Source organism: Urocampus carinirostris, chromosome 1 (genome assembly GCF_059441175.1).
Source record: "Urocampus carinirostris isolate Australia breed hairy pipefish chromosome 1, RoL_Ucar_1.0, whole genome shotgun sequence".
In the NCBI taxonomy this organism is placed as follows: Eukaryota; Metazoa; Chordata; class Actinopteri; order Syngnathiformes; family Syngnathidae; genus Urocampus; species Urocampus carinirostris.
Window position 1 is genome coordinate 60,312,814 of NC_142349.1, and position 22,610 is coordinate 60,335,423.

Consider the following 22,610-nt stretch of genomic DNA (forward strand, 5'->3'; position numbering starts at 1 on the left):
CAATTGGAATCTTGTGTCGCAAGGTATGATGTGGGGCCTAGTGCTCAAACAATATCCAGATGTAATCACACCAACACAGAGTAGTTCAGAGCGGAGGTTTAATTCAATTCCCTGTAAATTCAATTGGGTTCTCCAGCAACCTGTCAAGTATCCAAAAGAGACGTTGGGTACTTTGGCTTTTGTGTACTATGCGGCTATAGATAGCATTATTTGTTTGTGGCTTTTTATTTAAGCACAGCACACACAAACAACAGCATCAATCATTAATCAACAAAAGGATATAGACTATTTGTACACAAACAGCACTTAAACATGTGCCCCAAAGGAGTAGGCTGTAGCCAAAGCTTTTGAGTGCCCACCCGTTCCATTTTCTTTGCATGTAAGACGTATTCAAAATCAAAACAAGATAACAACTCAAAGAAAAATTTAAAAACATAAACTTCTTATATTGGTAGTGACTCGTAATAACATGTAATACCCAAAGAAATTTGATTTATTTATCTTTAGTATATTTAACCATGCATAAAGTGTGATTTTTTTTTTAAAATTGCTGTAAATTAGGAACAATTATATTGATCAGATGGTAAACTAATGACACTAAATGGAAAAAATTAAAGAAAAAGCACACATCATATTGTACATACATCTAGGTCTTAAGTGTGTTTTATGTCAGTTATTTTAACTTTAGTTTCCAAAACTATTCATCCTTAAAGTTCTCAAAATGGTCTCATGTAGAAGATTGTCAATTAATTTGCTTATTTTTCTAAAGATGGTAAAAATATCTTAAAGGGAATAAAATCACCTAGAATCTGTGGAATAAGACAATTTTAAGGATGAGTTTTCTCGTTTTAAAGCAGGGGTACTCAAATAGCGGGGCTGCCCTCCCTGGGGGAAGTGCAAGGTTCCACCAAGGGGGACGTGTTCAATATTGAAACCTTTTTTTTTTTTTTACTGGCCTAGAACATAATTCAATTGCACCTCCACTACATTAAGGTGTTAACAATTCCCAACTGAGTTGAAAGAGCTTTAAAAGGTGCTTTATTCTTAACTACGCATATGTGCTTTTACCTTATTAGCAAAGCTGTTTGGGGCCGAACATGTTAGGTACAAGGAATGGGGTTGGGGGGAATGCTGGAGAGTGAAGTCATGCTTGCGGATCTATTTCAAATTTCAATTTGTCAGTGAAGCATGAACATGGTGAAAGAAAAGGCCTGCAAGCAGTAGAGTCAAAACAATCTTTCACTGGTTTACCCCTGCCACATCATAAAGCCCTGCCCATCCCTTTGATTGTGTCCAAAAATCCCACTATCCTTTCACAACACCTCTCCACGTATTCCTATCACCAACAAGAGCTCTACCTTCCACTATATTTAGACCTCTGCCCTGCAGTGCACTCATAACACCATCCATCCACATCAATCACTACCTTCCTCTCAGTCTCCTTCCATTTACTTCTGCTCTGTAGATCCTCTTCGACATTCGCTCCTCATCCATCCTCTCCATGTGTCCAAACCAACCGAGTACTCTCTTATCCACACGCTTGCTCAGTTCCACTACCACTCCAGTTCTCTCACAATATTATTTCTCAATCCGTCCAATCTAGTCACTCCTAACATACCCTTCAACACTTCATCTCAAAACATTTAATTTCCTTCTGAAGGGGGGCGGGAGACCGGAAGGTCTCGCAAACCATAGTTATTGGGTCACTAAATGTGAGAGAATGTGGAAATAAGAGGAGATTGGAAGGATGATGACTAAAAAGAGTCAAAACAACAAAAATACCAAAGGTGAAACAAGAGTATATTTTAGCGAGTCTAAGAAATGCACGTACTTGCACGCGCATCATAAACAAGCTGACTGATGCTGCAACGATGATACAAGGAGATAACGGCAGAGGGGAACAAAGTTCCAAATTAGGTACGGCTTCTTTAGAATTTTACAATTTTCCTATTAGAATTCAGCAATGCAATCCTACCCATTAAACAGCTCACAATTGAACTCTACTGCCCCAGACAATTCTGCATTAAAATAACAACAAATGAAATCGCTAATCAATTAGTATTCTGATATTCCTCTAATTACATTTCATCAGGCTCACAGTATATTAAACGACTTTGTAGTGTGGCAGGCTAGCTCAGTTAAATCTCCCTCAGTATGTGTGCCACAGTACTCCAAACAGCATTAAGAGGCATATAATCAGAGGGAACTAATTGCCAATGATTGCATAAATGAAGTGGCTCGCTTTCATCAGGACTGATGATCGGCCTCTTATCGCCTTGGGAGAAGAAGGCGCTTGACCAGAAAGCAGAAAACTCATGAAGCTATACTGCTTGTGGTGGCTAATGTAAAGACGAAAAGGAAACCAAATATAGGGGCGGGGGTGGGCCATGTTATTGATGTTGTTGTTGTCATCAGAGTCGCGTCACTTTCTTTACAAAAAAAAAAGGCCAACCATTTGAGAAATGAATCTATCCAAGTCGCTGTCTTTTTTTCCCCCCCATTAGTAAGTGTTTAGTTCAGCGTTTTAAATAATTGTGTTACAAGGAATGATATTTAAAATACATTTGGGAGCCAATGAGGCGGGAAAGTGCCTACATGTTTTGCTGATGACACCCGGGCCATTTGGAAGACATCAAAGTAGAGAGGAGGTAGCCCCAATGCATATTATAAACTCATTATGTGTATCATTTAAAAGGATGTACTTCAGCCACAGAAAACGACATTCTGAGTCTCGCGTAATGTGTGTTCTCAAACTTGGAACTCGTGCTGGCCTCCAGTTTAATGTGGCGACCATTACCGAACTGCAACATGACATAAACAAACTTGATAGCACAAACGGCAAGTGTCGTTAAAGGTATAGAGCTAGCTGCTAGCTGCTAGCTTGGCTCAAAATGATAGTGGTATGTCCTTCGTCAAAGTCACATTTCAAAGCAAATGTTTCCTTTCTGATATTCTTTTCAAAACGAAAGCCGAAGAATGGCTCATTTTTTACCTCATACATTTTTGACATAATAAATAAGTGCTAAATATGACTTTACTACGGCGTTTGCAAGAATAGTACTGAACCACAGGTAACACTAAAGGGCTCAGATGTGATATTGGTTCATCTAGATGCCGTGACTAGTTCTCAAAAATTGCTCTGAACATCGACAAATGTAATATCACCCAAAGTGACTCAGTCAAAAATGTAGGTGTCACATTTGACCCCAATCTGTCCTTCCAAACATGGGTAATGGATATCACTAGATCAGCTTTTTCCCATCTTCACAATATTGCTAAAATTCGCCCTATGCCTTCCCAGTCCGATGCGGAGATTATAATTCATGGATTTGTTACCTCCCGTCACGATTACTGTAATGTACTACTCTCGGGTCCCCCGAAGTCCAAAATCAAGAGCAGCTGGTACAAAATACTGCAGAGAGGCCTTTAACGAAGACAAAAGAGTTTGATCACATTACCCCGATTTTAGCTAACCTGCATTGGCTCCCTGTTAGCTTAAGATGTGATTTTAATGTTCTCTTGGTATGATACAAAATCATGCATGGACTTGCTCCCTCATATCTTTCAGATTTAATTTCCCCCTATGTTCCGGTCCGGAGCCTTCGCTCTAAAAATGCTGTGATTCCAAGAGCCAAGAAGAGATCCGCTGGTTCAAGAGCGTTCTCCATTCGGACCCCGATGTTGTGGAATGCTCTGCCCCCTGAGATTCGATCTGCAACCTCACTGGAACTGTTTAAATCCAGGATTAAAACACACTTCTATTCTCAAGGTTTCTTCATTTTCCTCATGTTGAGGTTTTTAAGTTTTTCCTTACCCTCATGTAGGTTTTAGAACAGGGGATGGTGTAATAATAGTCTGTAGTTTGCAATAATCTGTGGTCTCTGCAACCCTTTTAGATTCCTTGTGTTAAAGGGCTATACAAATAAACATGACTCGACTAGCAATTCACCCAGACGAACAAATTTACTATTACTGTAGATTGAGTACAATCTGTTGTGAGAAACATTTAAAACCTAAAACAGAATTGCCAATGTACCTTTCAACCAAACCCAATAAAATGCCATGCAATTTTATTTTAGCTAACCAAGTTAGTTAGCCAGCGTAACTCTACTCATTGACTTATTTCCCTTTCAAAAGTCTGTTAGTAATCCTGCATTTTGGTAGTTAGAGCTCAGAGTAAAAACAACAAAATGGAAAAATAATAATATATATATATATTTTTTAAAGCTACTAAGTATTTGGAACCAGATTCTGATCTTATGCTGAAGCATAATTCTTCATATTTATACTTGGGAATATTTGACCGCTACATGTTGCTGTATTTTGTATTTTAACTGAAAAAAAAGTGCTACAAACCACAAGGAAAAATGAAAATTACAGAGACTCAAAGTGACCAACTTTTATTTTCTGTCAAGCCTTTGCCAGGTTTTTGATTATTTCAGGTATTCATAGCAGCAAGATGGCGGACAATTGTGTCAGTTCCCTCTAGGTGAACCTCATATTTTAGAGATGCATAATGAAAGTTCATGTTTTTTTGCCATGTTTTTAAATCAATATTGTTTTTTTGTTACTTTTTAACGAGGATCCGCTAAATAATTCACATCATCCCATTAAAACACTAAGGGCCATGCAATTAAATGTGACCCCCAAAAAATCTGTTAATTATTTTTCAGAGTTTAACCATTGACACAGTTAACACAATTCTGGTAGAAATTATTTTTCTTAAATAAAAATTTACTGATTTAATCTCGCCACTTGTGCCGGATTTACTTCCACGTGTACTAATCACGATGTTAATAATGTCAATTTTTTGGAGCAGCAGTTTTGCACCCACTTGGCTAATGGCCAAGATATCACCGCAAGCCTGAGGAAACGCTGGTCCATCATTCAAAAAGAGATATTAGGCGGGTGCCTGGTGAGCGGGCTCCAAAAGGCTTAATTACGTGCTGTCCCCCCCTCCATCAGAACACTTCACGTGGGGCAGATGCACAGCGGTGGCTCCTCATTCAGCCTAATGCGCCGATGCAGGGAGTCATGTAGATACATAAAAGCCATTAAGAAAGAACTGGAAAAATAGAGAGCGACTCAATGATATCTCATGGAGTACAAATAGGGAAGATGTATAGAAACTCTTTTGCTTTTTTTTTTGAGAAAGTCAACAGAGGCCTGACTGAGAACGTTGGTCAACAGTTGGGCCCGCAATGCTCAATATTTACAATGATTAAGTCAGGCTAAATTTTGGTCTTTCAATGTGATTGAAAATGACATAGTTGATTTTGATTCTGCCTTCCGTTACAGGCTAGCATTTTTCAAGAATCTTGCTAACCTAAAAAAATCCTGAGGTAAGGACACCAATTTTACCATGGATGATTGAATTGGGATTAAGGTAGACAAAACACCACAAGACCAAATGAGAATGGTATTATCCAGTAAAATAGGACCAGTAAGGAAATTTAAATTATTCGAATGGCTTAGGGATCCCGTTTAGATGGAACAGGATTTATCTATCAATTTTTTTGTGTTCCCGAAATGAACCCCACAGTTCTTAGGGAGAATAAAAGGACATCAGTGACAACTCCAGTATCATCACCCAAAAGGGTCGAGCAATTTTGCACACAAAAAATAAAATTAAATAGAAGTAAATTTCAACATTTTTACCCCATTGCGTATGTATCCCGTGCTGTCATTGGACAATCCTGACCCAGCAGTTTTGTAAGGTCCGATTATTTTGCATATAAAAAAGTACAATATACTGGACTGTCTCAGAAAATTAGAATATTGTGATAAAGTTCTTTATTTTCTGTAATGCAATTAAAAAAACAAAAATGTCATACATTCTGGATTCATTACACATCCACTGAACTATTTCAGGCCAAAATCAGCAATATTCAAATAATAAAAGGCTTGAAATAGTTCAGTGGATGTGTAATGAATCTAGAATGTATGACATTTTTGTTTTTTTAATTGCATTACAGAAAATAAAGAACTTTATCACAATATTCTAATTTTCTGAGACAGTCCAGTATGTTCAATTAAAATTGTACATCAAGTCAATGTTATATGATTATAAGTGAATTATATAAATGATTATGCAAGGTGAATGGTACTAAACTTATATAGACCTGTAACAGTTTTTCAAATTGTCACAGTCATGTGAAAAAATGTATCTCCAAAATTTGTTTAATACCTAAATCACCCCCAAGTTTTTTTTTTCGTTTTCTATATACGTCAATATTGCATCTTTTATTGCTTTAATGTAAAGTAAAAATGTTAGAAATCTGAAATTTATTTTAGGAGGGATTATAGTACTTTTTGATCCTCTTGAAAATAAATAAAACCTGTTTTTGTTTGGTAGGATCTTTCCACCTGTTCATATTCTTCAGTTCTGTGAAATTTGGCATTTCATTTGTCAAATTAGAATACGCTGTAAGAGTCCAAAATACATCTGAATTTGTAATTAGAACCACTTTTCATTTTGGGATCATTAACTTTTTACTGACGAATCAGAACAATTGTGTCAGCCTCAGTCGTATGGTATTTACAATGCTAGCGGCTAATGTTACCCATCGAGTCGGTGACACTATTCGCTACTGCTAACGTCCTCCAGGCTAGCGGCTAATTTTAATTGCCAGGTCGGCAACGCTGGTTGTTGATGCAAACATCTAGAATGGCCATTGCTAATCAGTGTGATTAAATGTAGATTTGTGACTGCCAAATACTTAACAACATTTTGCCGTAGCTATGCTTTGTTTGTCTTGGTTGGCGATTGGCAACCCAAAATGTTGAAAGAGCCGTATTAGACCTCAAATAAATCCGGAGACACAGAAAATTAAAAGCTTTATCCAAGCCTTATAAGAAAGGCAACACATACTGTATATAACTATATTCATTGGAAAACGCCAACAATGTGTCATGTTTTTCCTTCTACAGAAACCATATCATTTTCCATTATCAGACATTTTTTTAAAAACACCAGGGAGCCACAAGGGAGCGCCAAAGAGCGACATGTGGCTCCAGAGCCGCCTGTTGTTGACCCCTGGTGTAAGTAAACAGGGGGAGGGCAGCTTTTCATGTAATTTTTCATCGAACAAATCCACATAGTACTGATTAGAAATTTCACATCACGATGGTAGGGGAAGCTCGAAAGGAGAATCCCAAAAGTATGGTTGTTGTTTTTGGAAATAATCGAATATGTTTAGTCTTCGGAATGGCTGCCAAAATCTACGTCTGCTGCAGGCAAAGGTCGGAGAGGCTGCACGTGAGACGAAAATAGCACTATGTGTCAGCCTGCAGGAAGACCTTCATACCAAACATCAAAACAACCAGCACTGAGCAGCTGATAGTAATTCTGTCGACATTGTCCAGCCTGGCGAACTTAGCTTTTGTTCTTAAACATTGTGTTTAAGTTTCAGAAAAAAACCAGGTCAGCATGGCTGGAGGCAGCTTCGTCTTCACGTCCAATGCTTTACGCTCTCTCCAAGAGGATCAGGAATTGCTGGAAAGATACAAGCAGAAAAAGCGTTTAGCTTCCTATCACCTGCTGAATTATGGTCTGAAGAAGGAGGCCTTGCCCTGGACGCCTTCGAGGTCCAGTGTGCCGCTGATGCCGAGTGTGTGCCGGGACGTTGTGGTTCAAAATGCTCTGTACACGGGTAACCTGGAGGCGGTGCAGCGCCACTTTCCACGAGGATCCGCCGCCAGCCTCATCATCGAGCCGCAGGGTGGAGAAATGCGCTGGGTCGCCCAAGGGGAGGGTAAGAGACCGCATCTGTCATCATTAGGGTTTTGTATAGAAATTGGGCACGGGGTAGGTGGCGGCCTAAATGAGGAAGATTGTGATTTTGAAAGACCTGATTTCAAAAAGAGTGCAGCATTGACTTTGTATTTTCTGCAAACTGTCACATCAGTGTGAAAACCCATTTCTGTGTCGTTTTATCCTCTAAATCGGTGATTCTCAAAACTGACGTACACCTTCCCCAGGTGAGACATAAAAACACTTCAGGTGGCAAAACTATAACTAATTTTAGAATAAAGTTTTCCAGTTTTCACTTAAAATATGTTTTTTATGATTGTTATTCTTATTGTTAAATATGGGGGTTACAAATACTATAATTCTGGAGTGGGACAGCCATAGTGCTAATTTTTCATTGGCACATATCTTTGTTTAAAATTAAATTTATCACTTACAGATCACGTAATTTAACTGATTTTAATGATCATAGTTTGTCACAGTCATGCATTTGTTCATTATCAAAATTGTTCCTCGATTGAAGTTATTTAAAGAGTAATAATTCCCTAAATCTATTATTAAATGTATCACCGCTTTTATGTAAAAAAAGAAAAAAAAAGAGAAAAGAAAATAAATCAAATACAATTTGGGGGGAAGACTGGTGTTTTAATCCTCCTCCTAAATTCATTTATTTTCACTTGATAGCGACAAATAATTTTGTTATTTTTACAAAATTATACGTATTTATATTTTTTCTGATTTTAATATGTCTCATATTATATTTTATTGTTTGTTGTATTTTATTTTATGTTAGGATGAAAATAATGGTCCTTAAATTGAACAGAATCATCCTCCAGTTGACATGTCAAACAATTTGCTCCTTAATAAAATCTGCAGTATATATCCATCTAGTCATCTAGTTAAAATTAGAAGGATAATATTTAGAAATGGGAAAAGTATGTACAACCTGCCTTATTAAAAATGTATATACATCGAAAGCCCCAGTGTGTAATATTTAGCCACTTGAAGGGACTGAAATGTCTAATGCAAATGAAAACTATTGCTAAATGAGGAGAGTGTAGAAGCAAGTTGGTAGGTAAGGGTTCCACTATGAAGAAAATACAAATGTCTCGACCAGTAATTTTTATTTTTTTATAAAAATCAACATTGGTATGATAGTTCATGTATTTTTGCCTAGTATTCAAACCTTTTTTTTTTCTTTACTGAATAAAAGTGTCTGTGTACCCTTAGGAGGCACTAAATATCACTCACTGTCCTTTTAAGTAATAATTTTCTTTGAGTTCCAGTATAATAAAAAAAAAATAATGTAAATAGTACTTTGAAAAACAACATTTTCTGTCAGATGGGTGAATAGTTTTTTTGTATTGGATATTATTATTGTTGTAATTATTCGCATAATCTTTTCAAGATACCATCACAACTAGAGCTATAAAGTATGAGAGGGAAGACACCGATACTACAGCTTTCAGAATCATATATTTTTTACCTAATTTATTTATTTAACTATAATGAAATGTTCTAGTTAGGGTGTTCCTGATTGAAAAAATATTTTCATAGTGTTAAACAGCTTTAACTGGACTCTGTTTACATGCTTGACCCAAGATTGGCTCGAATTCGCTCTGGCATGGTTTGCTGGCTCATATCACATGGCCTCCTGAAATAGTCTCGACCCGTTCAAAACAGCACACATAACCTCCTGAAAACCAGTACTTGTCGTGAACTAGTCAGGAAGAAGCCATGGCTTACAAAGCGCCAAAGGTGAAATGGCACAAACCGAAGACGTTCCGCAGCGACGTGATTGCCACCGCCAAGGCCACGGGTTGCGTTCTTCAGTTTTGGAACTCCCTACTGGTAGGAGACGAGCTAACGCTCATCAGCGTCATGGACGATGACGAATACACCTACCTGATTGACGCCACCTTCGACACTAGCAATATAGATGAGTGGACCAACTTCAGATATAACTATCGAAGCTTGAGTAGGTTGAGTAGTAAATGCGAGCCTTTTTGGAAGCGCTTGAACCATAAATCTGTCTTTTTTTGTCCCGGCAGGGCTTTGGTCGCTGACATACGAGCAGGAACTGACCACGCCGCTTCACATCACGGCCGGGCGAGGCTTCACAGAGTGCCTGAAACTCCTGTTGCAACGGGGAGCCAGTGTGGACCTGGCGCCAGGTGGCATCACCGCCTTGCATGAGTCTTGCGCCCGCTGTGAAGCAGAGTGTACCAGACTGCTTTTGGTCCACGGTGCCAATGCCAATGCCGTCTCAGAGGACGGCCGTATGCCTTTGCACCTGTGCTCCACCCCTGAGTCCTTGCAGTGAGTATTCAGCTTTTCTTGCAAGTTTCATTTAAAGGTTGACTCTGGGTTTGAACTTGAAGCTGTTGAAGAATTGCTTTTTTTCCACAGAGTCTTTGTGTGTTCCGGAAATCGAGATGGCATGTTTTCAAAATAGAAACTGAAAACAGATGAGCAGTTCCTTTGAAGGTTTTATTTTCATAATATATTCCAGGCATAAATGAACTAACGGACCATGGCTTTGTGCAAAGGCAGACATGTTTAACCATCGTCTTTTTATACAAACAGGGCAGTCCATAAGCTGATTGAAAATCTAGTACAAGTCAAACATACCGTTAAATGGAGTCTATTCTATTGATGACTGCCTCGTCAACTAAGAGGAAATTGCTCAACTCTTGATGAGGAAATCAATTGTATGTTGTTAAAAAAAGTGGGCTTAGTGTGTTCTTTTAAAAAACTATGCTTGTTTAGACATCTCATGAACTGAAAAACCGGGTCAGTAGCTGGGGCAGGAGAGCAAAAACGTGGTCAGGATCAGAAACAATTCGAAAGCCAGGAGAGGAGAGTAGACGTGATCAGGATAAAAAAAAACGTGCCGAAGCCGGGAAACAGAGGGGAGCAAAAACAGTTGGGAGTCAGGGTGGAAAAAGCTTGCCTAGAGAACATTGAGGAGGTTCGCTGACGGACTGACAACAGGTGACAGAAAGGAGTGGTTTTAAATAGTGACAGGGAGCCAATCAGAGTATGAGGCAATTGGTGCCAAAGGAGCGAGCACAGGTGTATCACATCAGTAATCATGACAGTTTCTTGCCTGGCATTGTGTATTCCTTAAAAGAAGTACGGTTATATTATAAATCCTGACTGAAATACATAATTATCACAAAATAATGAAGACATTATAAATGAAGAAATTACATAATCATGACTAAATGTGGACAGTGACATAGTAATTCAATATTACATCAATGTCCCTCCATGATTAAGGTTTAGGATCACAGAGTGCTAACAGTGAGCCAGAATTCTGTATTATCAAGAATACCACAACCACACAAAACCGTTTTATCACCCACAGCCCTTCTGACGATTCCATTTTACAGTATTCCATTTGCCATGATTTAAAAATCAATACATGCCTGTTGATGCTGTCACAAAAACAGTTCATGGGTTTATAGAGAAAATCTTGTTAAGGTGTCCAGAGAGGACTTGACTGAAAAAAAGAGATGTTTTGTTAGCTGACTGTATCCCTAAACAAAAAAAATATGTGGTCAGGAAGAAACCGATTGGGTCCCAAGTAGGCTGATCAACTAACCATCTAAATTGGGGAATGTTTGTCTTATCTCATCTCATCTCATTAGCTGTACCGCTTATCCTTATTAGGGTCGCGCGGGGGCCGGAGCCCATCCCAGCCATCTCCAGGCAATGGGCAGGGGACACCCTGAACTGGTCGCCAGCCAATCGCAGGGCACACGGGGACAGACAACTCAATAACTCAGTCACACCTAGGGACAATTTGGACCGGCCAATTCACCTGAAATGCATGTCTTTGGAATGTGGGAGGAAACCGGAGTGCCCGGAGGAAACCCACGCAAGCACGGGGAGAACATACAAACTCTGCACAGTAAGGCCGGTAGCTGGATTTGAACCCACGCAGGAGGTTCCCACGACCTCAGAACTGTGCCTCACACGCGCTAACCACTGCGCCGTCGTGCTGCCGGGAATGTTTGTATTAAAAAAATAATAATAATAACTGTTTTTAACCCCTAATATTGTGTCTTTTGTAACTACTCCAAAATCATGTGTCGTATTATTCCATGTACTCCCTAATTTGGGTTTGTTTTTTGTTTTTTCAAATAACTCAAAATTCAGTTGCCTTGTCCATACAAAAATAAAAATGTGCAGTCTTATACCACGGCCCCAAAAACATATTTTTTAATGACAGCAGAAATGTGTATTATTTGGTTTTAAAACCCAAGACACTGAGTTTTTTTTTAAATAACCACAAAAATCTGGTTATTTTGGTTTTATGACTCCCCCCAAAACATTTTGGTTTAAATTTGACCAAAAATGAAAACAAAACATTTTTGCTCGGCTTGGTTAGTACTTGGATGGGAGACCACCTGGGAATACCAGATGCTGTAAATCGGTCATTTGGAGCACGCTCTGCCGTGACAGCACTGGCTGTACCACCCCATTACAGTGGGTAAAAATAAATTGGCCTAAGGGGACAAAATTAATTGAATAAATGTGAGTGATTTTGTATGAATCCCTGGACTAAAGCAACCCTCCGAACTTTTTTTTTTAAACCAAATGCTGTTGTTTTTTTATATCAAACACAGAAATGTGAGTTTTCTTGTATAAATCAATCAAAAATTGGTCATTTTGTTTAAACAGCCGTGAACATGTGGTTGTTCTTTTTTAAACCCCGAATCTCTTTCTCAATAAATGACAAGTTAAGTTATAACAACTCAAAAAAGTAGTTCCATATAATCCCAATAACTGGCTATTGTTGTTTGAAAAAAAAAATCTGGTCTTTTTAATTAAACTCCTTAAACAACCCCAACTGTATCATTTGTTTAAAATATGTGCTTTAAAAGATTGCTGTTCAATAACCTTAAAACACACTTCTACTCTATAGTATATGAATAATCTATATTTTATGTTGATAATATGTGTATTATTTGCTCTCATGTAGGTTTTAGATGAGGGGATGGTGTCATAATAGTCTGTAGTTTGCAATAATCTTTGCTCTGGGCAGCCCTTTGAGACCCTTTGTGATTAAGGGCTATACAAATAAACATGACGTGACTTGACTTGACTTAACCTGAAAAGCATTCTGTTAAGAACAACCACAAACAGTTTGAATTAATTCCTCAGAGTAAAGGTTCGGTCAATTTTTTTTCTTGTCCTCATTGTTTTTAGATAGTTGGAATAAGCTCCTGGAATTTTAATGACCCAAATTCACTCTTGTCCAAACCTCCATCTCCAGATGTGCCAAGTACCTCCTTCAGTTTGGTGCGGCTGTCAACGGAAAGACAGTGGACGAAGACGACACCCCCTTGCACGTGGCGGCCAGGTACGGTCTTCCAGATCACGTGGAACTCTACCTGCGCTACGGAGCCTTCGTGGACAAAAAGAACGAAGAAGGCCTTACTCCCCTGAACGCTGCGTGCTCCCAGCGACAGGAGCTGCAGGACCTCCAGCGCTATTTCATCTTGTGCCAGACGCTTATCGGGTCGGGGGCTGATGTCCACACCACAGACCAGGACAAGCACACACCGCTGCATATGGCGTGCAAAAACGCCAACGCGGACTTGGTGGAGCTGCTCTTGGTTAATGGGGCCAACGTGAACGATATGGATTACGGTGGTGAAGCCCCCATGCACAACATCCTCAAGGTGGTTTGCTACAAGCTGGATCATGGTCCTGAGAGGGTTGTCCGTGCGCTGCTCAATCACGGCTCTATCAGAGTGTGGCCTGGAGCGCTTCCCAAGGTAGGAAAGCTGCTCTCTAAGGTTTTCTGGAATATTTCATTCTGCTTCCATTGCAACACAACAGACCCCCAGGATATGGTGTCCCTTTATTATGACGTTTTCACACAGTGTGGCATAAGATATTTCATTAGCTTTTCTTTATATTTTCCCAACTGTCAAGTCAAGTCATGTTTATTTATATAGCCGTTAAACACAAAGAGTCTCAAAGGGCTGCACAGATCAAAGATTATTTCAAACTACAGACTATTATGACACCATCGCCTGATCTAAAACCTACATGAGGACAAATAATACACAGATATTGTCAAAGTATCTATCTATCTATCTATCTATCTATCTAACAGAAAATATAGGTTATTTATATGCTATAGAATAGAAGTGTGTTTTAAGATTAGATTTAAACATTTACAATGAGGTTGCAGATCGAATCTCAGGGGGAAGAACATTCTACAGCACCGGGGCACGAATGGAGAACGCTCTCGAACCTGCTGATCTCTTCTTGGCTCTTGGGATCACTAGTAGACCAGCGTTTTCCGAGCGAAGGCTCTGGACCGAAACATACGGTGAAATTTATCCTGAAAGATATGAGAGAGCAAGTCCATGCATGAATTTCTATACTACCAACAGGAATCTTAAGCTAACAGGGAGCCAATGCAGGTTAGCTAAAATCGAGGTAATGTGATCAAACTTTCTTGTCTTAGCTAAAAGCCTCGCTGCTATTTTGTGTGCCCAAAGACTTCAAATTTTACAGAGTTCGAGCATATGACAAGTTATGTCTCTAAGTTGCCCCAAACCTATTGGAGGACTTTGTATAAAATGCTGGCCTGCTGAGGTATGCCAATAGCTTCCTGAAAATGCTATTGGCTGAACTACTTCATACCATGCCTTTATTTGTACAGTTCAGAAACTCGTGTAAAAACCTTCACTGATGCAATGCTTTATTTTTTTTGTCTTATATTTATACGCTATGGGTCATAGGCTTGCAGAGATGCTAAAGGGAGAAGCAAAAACATGACAACAATGGATACCAAACTTGCAAATATGAGAAAATGCAAAAACGGGACTTGAACTCCTACACTTGTTAAGTTTCATGGCTATAACCATGCTATAGAATAGAAGTGTGTTTTAAGCTTAGATTTAAACATTTACAATTAGGTTGCAGATCGAATCTCAGGGGGAAGAGCATTCCACAGCACCGGGGCCCAAATAGAGAACGCTCTCGAACCTGCGGATCTCTTCTTGGCTCTTGGGATCACTAGCAGACCAGCATCTTCGAGAAGATGTTCAACAATCACATTAAACCCATTGTGTCTCGAGTATTGTGTTTTACAGACTATTTGTTACTTTTGTGTGTAAATCAAATTTGGCCAAAAATGTAAAATTAGGAATCAATTTGGGCCCAAGGTTTTGAGCTTAAAAACATTACACATGAAACCGAACATGCATTTGGTGATCTTGAATATTGGAAAACAAACCAATTAATTCAAAACACAAGTATTGTGTTCAACTTTTTTTCATTTAATTTATTTTAAATGGATTATTTATATTAACTTTTCACTGTATACTTTTCAGTTTCCAATTTGATTTTTTTCAGACTGAAAAATAATTTTGATTTCAGATTATTTTTTCGGTCATGATTACCGATGTGAATCACCTGTGCCCGTCCATTTGGCGCCAACCGCCGCGGGTTCTGATTGTCTCCCTGTCACTATTTAAATCCAGTCCAGCCAATCCCCTCTTGTCAGTCCGTCTGCGAACCTGTGTTTATCAAGGCAAGCCTTTTTAGACCCCTGACTCCCGCCTGTCCCGTTTTTGCGAGCGACTTGCTTCCCGCGCCCAGCGAACACCGGATCGTGGGCGCAGCCCTTCCTTTCTCTTTCAATAAAACTTGTGGTAAACGCAAGTGGGTCTTGTTCCCGTTCTGGTCCTGACATTTTTCAGTTTCATGCCTTTGTCCTAAGGTGGAGACTTGGTGTTAGTTGAGTGGAATATTGATATTTTTACAAGTGTTTTTAGAGTATGTTTTTCATATTTTGCAACAAATATTATTTGACATAAACCCTAGAATGAGAATAATTTACCATTTGGAACCAAGACAATTTAACATTATACAATGTTTATTTCACTTGTTTTTACAACACTTTTTACTCCATTTTTCAACAGGTTTGTTATTTTGAGCAAAGAAGACAATGCTTGTTTTTGGCTTGTAAGAACACAATGCTGATTTTCAACACAATCAAAGCACAACCTAGCATGAGAATAAAAAACGTTTTCTGTCATACTCTAATTGTGTTATAGGTGGCTTGTGTCGTTTGAGGTGTCCCTTAATAGTTGAAAGATATATATTTTCTCTATTATGTACGTATTAACGATTCCCAATTGAGTTCAACGAGCCCTTGTTTAATTAAAGTTATTTAATTTCCACGGCCCCTATCTGCTTTTATCACACTTTTAGCAAAGCTGTTCGGAAGTCATTGAATAGGAAGAATGAGGGTGGGGGTAGTGCTAGAGACTGACGTCAGGCTCGTCCCTATGCTTTATGTTTTCTATTTGTTAGTGTAACATGAAAATGGTGAAAGTCAGAAAAGGCTTTGTCTGACTGGAGCCTGAATGCTAAACCAAACACCAAGAAAGGTAAAAAATAAAATGTTTATTCGATGGCTTCTAAGAAATGCAGGTAGTAGCATGCGCATCACAAACAAGCTGACTGAGGCTGATGGCGGAAGCTACTAAAAAAGTTCCAAATTCCGTACAGCTTCTTTAAGTATAAGAAGAAATAAGAATGTCAAATTTATCTTTGACGTTTTAGGATGTCTTTCGAGTACCCGAATTGAAGTCGCTGTTAGCATATTCCCATTCTAATTCAGACTAGAGCTTCAACTCAATGATTAGCCCGTTGCTAATTAGCCATCAAGGTGTGTGATTATGCATCATTAGCCGGCGCTGCACGTTCCTCACCCTGACTCGGTTTCCGAGTTTCCTTTCCAAGAACTTCAACTTTCCTGTCGTGCGATTGCCGACGCAACACGCGGCGTCGCTGCCGCTGCGGGAAGCAAACTCACAGCTACGAGTGCAACCACGTGCGCTCGACAAAACGCCTGCTCCCTAATTAGGCAAGTGTTAATAGGAGATTAATTAGCACTAATTGCATAATTTCCAGTTAGACCCCCGGAGGGAGCTCCAATCTGTTCATTTCACAAGTGTTTAATTACTTTATTTTTTTCAATCTAGGGCGCTCGTTCGCAAACTCATAGCGATAGTTTGGATCCTGTTGATTTTTCGTTTTTTTTTTTGTGCTGTCAATTTTCAGGTCCTGAAGCACTGCTCTCAATCACCGCGCACCATCGAAGTGCTGCTCAACGCTTACAGTCACCTCAAAGTCACCGACACCTGGGTGGAGTCTGTGCCGCTCGAGGTCTTGGAGGCAAGTTTATCGTATAATACAGGGGTGGCGAACACGTGGCTCTAGAGCAGGGGTGTCAAACTCATTTTAACTCGGGGGCCACACCATAGAACAAACATTCTGTCGAGGGCCGGACTAGTAGATTAAAGAGAAAGAAAAAGAAAGAGAAAGAAATAAGAGAAAGAGGGAGCAAAAAGGAGAGAGGGCAGGACAAAGAGAAAGAGAGAGAGGGAGAGAGTGTGAGAAACAAAAGAGATAAAAAGAGAAGTCATGAGAGAGGGGGAAAGAAAGGGAGTGGAAAAAAGAAATCAAAAGAGAAATAGAAGGACAGAAGGAGAGAAAAAAGAAAAGAAAGCGCAAAGGGTAGGAGGATAGAAAGAGAAAAGAGAGAAAAGGAAAACAGGAAGTTAGAGCAAACTAAGTTAAAAAGACACAGAGAGAGACAGAGACAAAGAGCAACAAAGGAAGAGAAAAAGAGAAGACACGGAGAGTGAAAGAGGCAGAGACAGAGAGTGGGAGAAAAGGGGTGGAAAAGAGTGAGAGAGAGAGAGAGAGAGAGAGAGAGAGAGAGAGAGAGAGAGAGAGAGAGAGAGAGAGAGAGAGAGAGAGAGAGAGAGAGAGAGAGAGAGAGAGAGAGAGAGAGAGAGAGAGAGAGAGAGAGAGAAATAGATACAAGTACAGTGTCTTTGTGAGAGGCACCTGGCTTTGGCAACATCAAGTTGACATATTTCAACCTGCAGCTTGTTTTTCTCTTGCGCTTCTCTGAGTGTTGTCTCGCGGGCCGGATTCAATCCCTTGTTTAACATCTGTGCTCTAGAGCTACATGCGGCTCTTGGCCAATAAGAATGCAGCTCTTTGCCTCATCATATTTTCTATGTACTGTGGCTCTTTGCTTTGTTTCATGTTTAGTTTTTTTGGGGGTGTATTGAGGGTGGACACTTTCCTTGAAATCAACACAAGAACAATACTTGTTGTACTGTACACAGAGGAGTGTGTTATGGAAAATAATATGTTTTTAATTGTGTGTGTTTGTGTGTGTCTGTCTGTCATGGTAGCTCAGTGCGTGGTGTGGCTCTTTGACTCTCATAGTTAAAAATGTCGGCTCTTTGTACCAAACTTGTTCGCCACCCCTGGTATAATACTACAAACTGCGGCTGTGTTCGATACCTAGTACAATAGTACCTCTTTATACAAGCCGTCTTAACAAGAGAAACTCAATACTATGTACAAGTTAGTACAGACGCTCCCCTACTTATGACCAATCGGTAGATATGAACATTTTCTTCGTGATGTCGAAGAATATCCGGACATTGCTGTAAGTTAGATTTTGTATTATGTGCACATTTTTCCGAGTAGAGGACATTACTGTAGTGCTTCTTTCCGCTTCTACTGGCGTGTGGTGGTGCTGTAAGAGGTCACCCAGCATCCACCCCGTAAAAGAAATCCGGCTTCCATTTTCTGGTTCATGTACCGTATTTTCCGCACTATAAGGCGCACCTAAAAGCCTTTATTTTTTTCAAAAACTGACAATGCGCCTTATAATACAGTGCGCCTTATATATGGATCAATATTAAGTCGCATGGTCTCGCAACAAAGGCAAGCAGCCGCCGACTAGATTTCTCCTCGTAGGCGATGTGGTCCGCGGTGTATGCTGGGATACATATGCCGGCGTTTCATTTCCCAGCCAATGTGTCAATCAGCATTTGAATCGATCACTATTGGCTAAAGTTATTCGGAGGTAAAGGGGGCGGATCCTTTTTATCATTTACAGGCTCGCATAGGCTAAAGGGGCAAAACAAAGCCTGCAATTGGCCGAAAAAGATGAATGTGAAAAGCATGTTTGGTTGTCTACGGCATAAAGAAAACATGTTTTACCATTCTGTATTTGTAAATATTTTACTCTCCTGGATTTACTACACTCACGGATATAAGAGGACCATGGTTGCACATTATTATTGAACGCAACGACTTCGGTGAGCTACTCCGGCTATATATTTTCCCAGTATCTTGTTTCAGAGTGATATCGATGTTTCTGTGATGGGTCTTTTTTTAAATTAAACTTAATTCCAAGTGTTTATTGTCATATGCACAGTAAAGTTGCGAGCGAAAAAGAAAATGGAAACTAAGGAATGGTTGGCATTTCTTGAATCCCAAGACTTTAACCTTCCGAATGATATTTGGAACGATGCATTTGAGTGACATCGTACGGACACCGCATCCGCACGTGTCTACGACACGTATTTGCATCTTTGCAAGCTTTCGGAATGTTAAGGGGGTAATAAGTTGGACTGAACTATCTGACTGTTTTGTCCACGTTCCCATTGTAGCGCCTTATAATCCGGTGCGCCTTATGTATGGAAGATATGGGATGAAAAACAATTTTTTGGGGGTGCGCCCTATAACCCGGTGCGCCCTATAGTGCGGAAAATACGGTATAAACATTCTATACTGTATCTCCAGCGCGCTAAGAATTTCAACATTTTTATTGTTTAATATCTTGTGCATCCATTCAATATAGAATAGAATAGAATAGAATAGAAAATACCTTTATTGTCATTGTTACAAAATGGGTTACATATTGTGACAACGAAATTGGGCATGACACTCCAGTTTTACACATTCACAGTGAGGTATGAGCCAAGAAGATAAAGGAACAGAGAAGATAAGGTTATAAAACAAGGAGGATAAGGCTATAGTTATAATTTACATGATATTTACACAAGAAATGTCAGCATGTGGGATGTTACATACAGTGTTATCGTGATACCGTTGGTATCGTAAGGGTTGTGCAATATTGCATTTGGTGCAAAGTCATCATAGTGCAAAAAAATAGTCAGCATATGCATTGGTGCAAACATAGACATGGTGTATAGTGTAAAGAAGAGGCGAGCCGTGTCATTTGAAATGAAAGTGGAATAAGAAAGCTTAGTGCGGTTGAGGAAATGGTTGGATCGATTTTTTTTCGGCCCCTTTCTACCACGGAGGAAGAAGTCGCCTAACTTTTCATCTTCCAAAAGTAAGTTAAACTTAACTTTATTTAACTTTAAAGAGCATATTATTTTATGAAATGTTTATTTCTTAGTGAAAAACAATACTGGTTAGAAGCCTTAAACATACTTATATAAACCTTGAACATACAAAATATAGCTAAGAAAACTTAGGAACAAATTCAACTTACGAACGATTGTCCGGTACCTATCTCGTTCGTAAATAAGGCAGCGTCTATATTTGAACCGAGAATCTTACTCGCTACATGAAGGACAATCTGGGTCACGAGCATTCCCTGAGGTGACCACTCTACCACTTTACCACTAGAGACCGCTCGTGACCACTTACCACCAGCATCAGCTCCTTCCGGTTTGCGCGTGCAAACTACTGGAAGAAAAAAAAAACTGCTGTCAAATTTTTGTGTGCTTATGTTTATTTAAAGTTACAGTAACTTTATTTTAGGTGTACAATAAGTGCTTAGGTACCATCAACAATCCCATCATCTCATAACTGTCAACTTCAGCCATTTGCATCGTGTCAACGTAAATCTAATGGTTGCAATTCCCCTTATAAAGCAATAGTAATCCTTACAAACAAAACGCGGCAACTATTTACTCAAAGCAACAGAGACTATGTAAAATACCGCGACAGCATTAGCAAATAACAATGATGTTGTCATTTCCTACCAGTGACCAAGATGATCCGAAATAGAGCTGAATTGGTCAAGATATGATTTGTCTTTTCTTAGATTTGTTCTGTCCTGTATAGAAATTGTTATTCGTCAAACACAATTTGAAATTATCAAAAGACATACCGGGATAAACATATAAGTTGACAGGACTGCGATCACATTCACTTTTCCTCGAAAAACCTCAGCGTGGGGAAATTAGGGAACCATGCGAAGGGGCTGCTCATGAGGTAATTCCCCTTGTAGGATGACGAGGCTGCAATGGATGCTGCAACGGACAATCAATCAGACATCCTCAACATGAAATATAGGTAATAACAGACTGTCAGGTTCACATTATTCATAAGCCATTAAATATAATTGTGTTTTAAGCCTTGATTTAAAGACTTCCAATGAGGTAGCAAATCAAATCTGAGGGGGCAGAATATTCCACAACACCAGAGCTCTAATGGGGAACACTCCCGAACCTGCAGATTTCTTCTTGGCTCCTGGGATCAATAGTAGACCAGTATTTTCAAAGGGAAGGCTTCGAATGGGAATGCAGGGGCAAATTAAATCTATATAATTTTGTATAATACAAACAGAACCTTAAAATCGTCTCTTTAACTGACTTGGATCTAGTGCAGGTCAGCCAAAATCGGGGTAATGTGATAAAAAAAATGTGTCTTACTTAAAAGCCTCTCCGCAGCCTTTTGTACCAGGTGCAGTCTTTTGATGCTTAACTTCGGGAGACCGGAGAGTAGTTCATTACGGTAATCCAGACGGGAGGTAATAAAGGCATGAATCATAATCTCAGCATTAGACTGAGTAAGCACAGACCGAATTATTGCAGTGTTGCAAAGATAGGAAGAGCAGTTTCAGTAATATTCTTAATGTGTAACTGAAAGGACAGATTAGGGTAAAATCCATCCATCCATTATCAGCACCGCATATCCTCAGTAGGGTCGCGGGTGTGCTGGAGCCCATCCCACCCATCTTCGGGCAGTGGGCAGGGGACACCCTGAACTCGTTGCCAGCCAGTCACCACTCATTCACACCTAGGGACAGTTTGGACCGGCCAATTAACCTGACATGTTTTTGGAATGTGGGAGAAAACCCACGCAATCACGGGGAGGACATGCAAACTCCACACAGGAAGGTTCAATCTCATGATCTCAGAACTGTGCCGCACACGCGCAAAACCGTTGCGCCGCCGTGCTGCCCTAAATGCAGACCACTTAGATTTAATTCAGCAATTTCCTTTTTTTTTAATTAGATAAATGAGAACAAACATCTTGAGATCTTTTCCCATTTTTTGTGTGAACTAGGCGCACCAAGAGTTCTACGAGTCTGTGTTCTCCTTGGCCCGAACTCCTCGTTCCTTGCAGCACTTGTCTCGCTGCAAAGTGAGATTCTTCCTGGAGGGGAGACTCAACAAGGTGCTCCCCAAACTGCACCTGCCCACTTTCATCAAAAACTACTTGCTCCTAGATTACAAAGGTTATGTACACTGATTAATCACTTTCATCCATCCCGATGAGGAGTTCTCCGCTGCTAAAAATCAGTAAAAGAGTTCAATTGGTTTGAATATCACGCTAGGCAGGTTACAATTTTCACCACTAGAGGGCGCTTAAGACGTGATAAAGTATCACTCGTGAGCTTCCATGTTGCCATCCATGTCATCAGTACTCCTTGTTATTTCGATGTATTTTGTTCTTTGGATGTTTTTTACCTGTTTGTGATGTGAATTTTAAAAAATGCAATTGAATAAATAATACATGTTAAAATCATTCTAGTTTTCCTTGATCGTCAATAAACACAATTGTTTGTTTTGTTGAGCACTTTATATTTTTTCAGCGACTATTACGTTACCTCTTTTTCTCGATCATTATAAATGTGAATAGTTATGAAGAAAATTATTATAATTTACTTGTATGACTTCAAAAGCTAAATGAAAGCACAACTCACATTCAAAATAAGGTGAGTTATTGTTTTTTTTTATTTATGTATTTA

At 39.5% G+C, this 22,610-nt stretch overlaps 1 protein-coding gene across 2 annotated transcripts; it reads left to right on the forward strand.

Moving 5' to 3' along the window:
• The first annotated feature begins 7,341 nt into the window (after window positions 1-7,341).
• On the forward strand, window positions 7,342-22,390 carry asb10 (ankyrin repeat and SOCS box containing 10). Of its 2 annotated transcripts, XM_088319933.1 has the most exons (5): window positions 7,342-7,754; window positions 9,802-10,069; window positions 13,035-13,539; window positions 16,850-16,963; window positions 21,926-22,390. In XM_088319933.1, the coding sequence occupies exons 1-5, from the start codon at window positions 7,430-7,432 to the stop codon at window positions 22,109-22,111; spliced, it is 1,398 nt and encodes a 465-aa protein (XP_088176059.1). In that variant the 5' UTR covers window positions 7,342-7,429; the 3' UTR covers window positions 22,112-22,390. The 2 variants fall into 2 exon arrangements, 1 of the variants encoding a protein (XP_088176059.1); XR_015847090.1 differs by lacking the exons at window positions 7,342-7,754; window positions 9,802-10,069; window positions 13,035-13,539 and adding an exon at window positions 16,506-16,652 and having other exon boundaries at window positions 21,926-21,953.
• The last annotated feature ends 220 nt before the right edge of the window (window positions 22,391-22,610 follow it).